The sequence below is a fragment of the Nematolebias whitei genome, chromosome 3 (genome assembly GCF_014905685.2).
Source record: "Nematolebias whitei isolate Nwh7 chromosome 3, NemWhi1, whole genome shotgun sequence".
NCBI lineage: Eukaryota > Metazoa > Chordata > Actinopteri > Cyprinodontiformes > Rivulidae > Nematolebias > Nematolebias whitei.
The window spans coordinates 53,864,052-53,871,069 of record NC_056500.1 but is presented as its reverse complement, the minus strand read 5'-3'; the positions used below and the strand labels follow the sequence as shown (position 1 = coordinate 53,871,069).

At 45.2% G+C, this 7,018-nt stretch overlaps 1 protein-coding gene across 1 annotated transcript in view; it reads right to left on the bottom strand.

Moving 5' to 3' along the window:
- The window catches only part of LOC119430848 (protein Shroom2), a gene marked incomplete at its 5' end in the record, with an annotated part of 33,034 nt that extends 30,513 nt beyond the window's left edge, over window positions 1–2,521 (bottom strand). Inside the window, 2 exon segments of the mRNA XM_037698327.1 lie at window positions 982–1,548; window positions 1,958–2,521. Of these exon segments, the coding sequence (XP_037554255.1) occupies window positions 982–1,548; window positions 1,958–2,385 (995 nt within the window).
- Window positions 2,522–7,018: the final 4,497 nt, after the last annotated feature.

Here is a 7,018-nt window from a genome sequence, read left to right as displayed (position 1 = left end):
ATCGCAGGGTGTCTGGGCTCTCCCTTAGAGACAGGGTGAGAAGCTCGATCATCTGGGAGGGACTCAGAGTAGAGCTGCTGCTTCTCCATGTCGAGAGGAGCCAGCTGGGGCATCTGTTTAGGATGCCTCCTGGACGCCTCCCTGGTGAGGTGTTCCGGACACGTCCCACCGGGAGGAGACCCAGAGGAAGACCCAGGACACGCTGGAGGGACTATGTTTCTCGACTGGCCTGGGAACGCCTCGGGATTCCCCCGGAGGAGCTGGACCAAGTGGCTGGGGAGAGGGAAGTCTGGGCCTCCCTACTTAGGCTGCTACCCCAGCGACCCGACCCCGGATAAACGGAAGAAAATGGATGGATGGATAAATATAAATAAATAAATATATATATATATATATGATGTGCATTTTAGCTTATATTACTACCTTGAAATACTTCTTCATTCAAAGTCATCCTAGTTGCACTGTTATATTCTACCGTGTTGTTGTTTACTATCTCTCTTTAGGACCTTGTAAATATTATAATTACTTTTTCACTTTTGGTACTTTATTTTTGTACCCTTATTGCATGTTTTAGTATTTCTTTTTTGTTTGTTTGAATTCTTAGCAAATCAAATCAGTTCTTCTCATCCTAAACTTTTCATTGTACCGTTGGCCTTGTGTTAACCTGCATATGACAAATAAACACAACTTGAACATCTTCTAGGTGTAATTATTGATTTAAAAGAATTATCGGGAAGTTTAGATAAACAAGCTTTACACTTTCATTTGACTAAAACTAAAATATATTTTCTCCAAAAACCTGTCGAACTTAAATCGCTGCAGGGTGTAAGCATCAGAATACGTAGAAAAGTTTTCCTAGCTAAATTAGTAAAAGAAGTCATTTTTCACTGGAGAGTGGACTCCATTCCTACGAGTGATCGTGTGGAACGTAACCTTGATGCTTGCTCTTCACATCCCGTGCGGAAGCTGTGTGAGGCTCACCTGTCCTCTGCAGGCCTGGAGTCTGCCTGTTTTGGCTGCACCTTTTTGCGCTGATGACCTCCTTCCAACAGCTGCTCCCCCTGAGGAAAAATCCCCTCCATCAAGTCCATTGTTGTCTTCATCTTGCTCTGATCCAGAATATCAACCAGTGATTTATCCTTCCACATGATGTCCCGGGCCAGCACATCCCTTTTCTGGTCCTCCTGCTCAGCCAGACCTGTGGTTTCTCGCTTTCTGCTGGGCTCATCTGTGGTCAGCAGCAGCTGCTGGCTGTTAGAGGTGGAGTAATCCCCCACTGTGGTCATGTACACGTCTCTCTGCTGCATGTGAGAACCTGCAGTTTCGTCAGGCTCCTTCTGACTGGTAAAGACAGAGAAGACCGAGTCCTGACCCAGAGCTCGAAGACTGCTGAGCCTGGCCACATCATGCCCCTTAGACTCAATAAGTGGGAGGTCACTTTGCTGCAAAAATGGAGAGTTCTTCTTTTCTACACTTCCCTCTGAATGCACAATCCTGATGGGCACTTTTCTTACTGAAGTATTTTGGTTTGCTATAATCTGTTCCATCCTGAAACACAAGAAACAGAGAAAATCTCATAAAAGGACATTCAAAGACGACACGCTTCTTGTTGCTGAATCCAAGTTTCATTGAATGATGGTAGTTTTTTTCCATGCTCAGAGTGCTGGAATATCTACCGTAACCAGACTCCTCCCTCTCTGGTTTCAGCTGGATGTAAAAATCCTTTTGCACACTCCTAAAGTCACTAGACAATACTGTATATGGTTTTGTTTAGAACTAAGAAAAAAACGAAGTTTAATATTTAGTACATTTCAGCATTTAGGAGAGTTCTACAGAAGCTGCAGAGATAAACATCATAACAGCTTGATGTAGCATTAAAACACAAACTGCTCTAACTGTGCTGCCACAAGTTGAGCAGCACTGTGTCCATTGAGCATAAATCTTATAAATATGCTACCTGTTTGACTCCTCGTTGTGAAGAGAGACAGGAGGCTTGTTGCTGAGTCTCTGTGGAGAGAAGTGTGGAGAGGGAGAGCGCTGCCCCTCCATGCTGTAGTGCCTGGCAGGTCTGTAGGGGAAAGCTGGGGGAGACGGAGGATTGGGAGGCGATTGATGATTGACTGTCCCTTGTCCTTTGCGCTGCTCAGGATCTCCTTTTGCAGAGTAGATGGGATGAAAAGCGGAGTTAGGTTCGAAGTTAGCAGAGCGGTGAGCAAACACGTCATTTGGGAAACTGGTGAAAGACTCGTGGGAGTTGACGTCTTGGATTCTGGTGGGGGGAGGCTTCTCCAGTGCAGAGCTCTTCCTCTGTCCAGATGATGGCGGCTCTGCGTAGCTGTGGTCATCGGGCTCAGGGAAGCTGTAAGAAATAGATTTGTGGTTCATGATGGCAGCAGCAGCTCCCTGTCTGTAGTCAGGTTTGGCTCCTGTCCTGGGTGGAGCGGGTGGAGCGGGTGGGGCTGGGTAATTTTCAAACTCTGCTCGCTTTTCTGCCACTTGGCCTGAAGCACAGTCAGAGAACCTGAGGAATAAAACAACAAGCTTTTAATTACACAGCCAGGCAGCACAGACTATCATCTACGTCTCAGTCAAATAATACTGTGGCAGAGGCCTCGTTTGTCCCTGAGCTCTCCAGCAGCCACTGTGATTATGCCACCATGACAACACAAACATCTCCTTCTGCTCCACAAGCCTCCTTCCTGTTAGCTGCTCAGCTGGCAGCCTAAAGAGGGATATTTCAGTTCCAACAGTCAGCATGAAGGGATTAATAATCCTCCAGAGTAGAGAGGCAATCTCTAATCACACTTTTTCCTAAATCACACTCACAACTTTAACTCTTCAGAGCATATGTGTCAAACTCGAGGCCAGGGGGCCAAATGTGGCCCTCCTTAACATCTTATCTGGCCACCAAGATGTTATTTTAAATGTAAAATACTTTTATTACTTTATTTTTTTTTCAGTAATCTTTGATTATGATGTCAAAAATGCAACAGAGAATGTAAAATGAGACCAATCAAACTCTTGTTGAGGAACCTGCAACCAAGAAAAGATGTTGGGTCTAACTTGAGTTAATGTAGATTCTGAATCCGGCCGGCTCTTAGTTTGAAAAAGTTTTAATTTTGGCCCCCTTTTGTAAGTGGGTTTGACACCCCTGCTTTAGAAGAACAATAAAGCACTCAACTCTCTGGAGCCTGATGGTGAAGTGAAGAAGGGGACTGTAAAAAGATTAAACCTTAAAGTCTTCCATCATTCAGTGAAATTCAGGCTCACAGCAGCAAAAAGCAATCAATACCGGACACATCCAGACTGGCTTGTATGCATAAAAGAACAGTCTAATACCATAGCTTTACCCACGTGGGGATAACGTTTCCACACAGCCTCTAATGAATCCAGTTAGGCACACTCAGAGAACATTACACATAAATCATACAACTGATTCCTCAGTCAGATAAAATACACTGACCGTGGGCAGACAGACGCCACAAGCAAAGCTCCAGACTGAAGTCTTTACAAGCTGGAACAAGCTAGCTAAAAAACAACTGCTGCTTCTGGAGCTCAAACTCCTCGTGCCTCAGTTGTAGACCTGCATAATCTGAAAAGTTACATCCAGCAAGCAGGATGCTGACAATTACAGCTGCGAAACTTTTACTGAGCTAGTCAAACAACAACGTTAGTGCAACGCTGCCAACAAATTTATGATTAGAAAATATTTAAATACCCAAACAAATACAACTGTTACACTAAATCACTCTTATTACACTAATAACCACCTCACCCTGTGTTGCTTTAATGATTTCCACCCATCAGAAGTCAAAGTGAGTGTCTTGTCTCACCTGTCGGCTCTCTGGGAATGAAGCCACTGGTTGGTGTCTCTCCACCAGTATCAATATCACTGGGTGAAACACACCTCACTAAGCTCATTTCCTAGACCTTTTCATGACAATAACATCCCCTGCTTGTTGTTGTAATGCAAACACGAGTGCCATCTGGTGTGGCTCCAACAATGGAGTTACTCAATATCAGTTACTTTACACTCCTCTACGAGTTTCAGCCGTGGTGTTTAAATCATGCCGGAAAACTCTGGAAAAACTAGTTGCAAACGTCACCAACTCGTCTTTAACGCACAACTAACGTGACCTTTAAAGAAATATCCCAGTTGTTTTGTGAAGTGGAGTTCTGTGTGAAAGTTGAACAAATATAAACTGTTGTGAATATGAAGGTTGTGATATGAACAAATATCTTACCTGCTGTAGATATCTCCATTATAATTAAGTTTTATTAGGTCAAAGATTACATTACATTATGAAAATGATAAATAGATAAAAATTAGAAGTCTACTTGGCTTTCAATAATGAAGGAATGGTTAAATGGTCAACGGACTGTACTTGTACAGCTCCTTTCTATCTGATCAAGACACTCAAAGCTCTTTACAACAACCTGTGCCTCATTTACCCGTTCATACAGCTCTATACTAGATCTCTACAAAATAATAATCAGTGCTTTACATCACATTCATACACCGATGGGACACAGGCAACGAGGGGTTCAGTGTCTTGCCCAGGGACACTTCGGCATGTGACTGCTGGTGGATTCAAACCCCCAACTCTCGTATTGGAGGACGACTGCTCTAACCGCTCAGCCACTGCATGGTTGAAATGAAAAACAAATGTCTGAACATTTTATGGTATAAGGGTACAGCTGATGAGCCTTAGATTTTAAAGTTTTACTACAACTTGCGTTTGAAAAGATTTCTAACAGAATTCTTAAGGAATTGATATAAATGTTGACTGTTAGCTATAAAGCAGTCAACAAGTAGCTAAGTTTATTACCTATAACTAAAAACTTATTACTGTACTTTCCGGTCAATAAGCCCTTACTTTTGTCACAGAGAGATTTATTTGTCATACACACCACATGTGGTACATGTGGTGGAACAAGATTATGTACAGTCCAGTCAGAGCTCAAGTTAGCGCTTCCAAACTTTTTCCAATCACTAAAACATGTTTTCTTGACAAACTAAGGTAGAAGATTAGGCTCAAACTACAAACATATAACTATTATTGTTTTTCAAGCTCAAGGTTCTTTATTGTCATTTCAATCACATGTGGAACATGAGGTGGAATAAAATTGTGTACACAGGGTCCCAGTTACATCAAACAATAGCAAAAATATTAAGTGTACAAAGAAACAGTAAATAAGGATGTAAGATATCAACTAAGATATACGCTAAACAAACGGTACGCTAAAAGATCTAAGATCAGCCAGTCACTAGTAGTGCAAAACAACACACCGATCAGCAGCAGCTGTGAGCAGCAGCAGCAGCTGTGAGCAGCAGCAGCTGTGAGCAGCAGCAGTGAACAGCAGCAGCTGTGAACAGCAGCAGCTGTGAGCAGCAGCAGCTGTGAGCAGCAGCAGCTGTGAGCAGCAGCAGCTGTGAACAGACATGATTGCAGCAAGCCTCCCTGTGAGTGCAGATGGTTCTGTTAGTATTTAAGCCAAACAGCTCTGCTACTGAAGCCTGTGGGATGTCAAGCTTATTTCTCCCAGGCACACATTACAATAACAGCAATAATGTTATAACTATATAACAATAATGGTAATTAGAATTCAATCTGAAGCAATTTGATTTGCTGAACCAAATTACAAACTAATTTATCTACTAATTTTCAGGACATTACATTTAAAACTTGTTGCTTCTGTAAGGATGTTACTTTTCTGTGGCCCGGTTTGTCCGTTTCCCTCGTGCTTCCTCATTAGTTTCCATTGTTGCCACCTGTGTCTCGTCCCAGCTGTTTGTCATCATGTCTCGTCTTCTCCTTGTATTTAAGCTGTCCTATTCTGTCTTGTTCTTCGTCGGGTCGTCTTCGTTGGGTACGCTTCCTTGGGTCTCCTGAGTCTCTCCCTGTCTTCCTGGTCCCTCGAGTTCCCCGTGTCTCCACAGTTCCCCGTGCCTCCTTCCTTGTTTATGCAAGTTTTGCTGCCCCATCAGCTCGTTTATTTTGTACTTTTCATTTATCATTAAAAACCTATTTTTGTATATCTGCCGAGTTGAGTCCCTGTTCTGCACTCTGGGTTCGCTCCTGACACAAATCCTAACAGTACGACCCGACCAGAACAGAACCCAGCGGGCAGGGTTCTCACTCGGCAACACTCACCATTTTTGTTTTTTTCCTCCTCGTGCCGTGATGGACGAGCTCCTCTCCGTCTCCGTCCATCCACCGTCCCGCCGCCGCCGCGGTGGACGGTTCCGGAGGCAGTCTGCGGCGGCCGGCCCGGTCTCGTCGGCCGAGCAGAACTTCAGAGCTGGTTCCGGTGTTTTCGTGGGAGCGGGGTTCGCCGCCTCACCTCCCAGGTTTCCGATGGGGGCGAGATCCAGCGTCCCGCGGGAGCTCCGGTCCACTCCTGCTCGATTCGGTGAGTCCGGTCCGGTTGACGTCATTGGGGCGGGTTCCGTCGCCTCACCTTCCAGATTCCTGGTGGGGGCGGAATCCGGCCTCTCACCGCCACTCCGCGCCGCGGCTGTTCGACCCAGCCTGGCCGTACCTCCGGAGAGTTTTCTTTGTGACACCGTGGGGGCTTGTCCCGCCGCCTCACCTTCCAGGTTTCCGGTGGGGGCGGCACCCGTCACCACACCCACTCATACAGACCTTTCTTTTTTTTCCCCTGAGGATATTTTTCATATTAATCAGACAATTCTCAAACTATTTAGTTCTGCTAAAAGAAACCCGTCCTCCTTTGATTTAGTTTTGACCCAGATGGAGGATTTTTTACTTTCTATCCCAGGCCTTTCTTTGCTCCCCAAGTATGATTTTTTGTTATCAGAATTAAAGACTCTAAAGACTCCTGTTGCAGCCATTCCTGAGGTGGACCCCACGCTGCACGCAGCCTCTGAGGTGGGTCCTCATCTCTCCTACTCCGAGGGGGTCCCGGCTGATGCTCCTCATCTCTCCTACTCCGAGGGGGTCCCGGCTGACGCTCCTCATCTCTCCTACTCCGAGGGGGTCCCGGCTGACGCTCC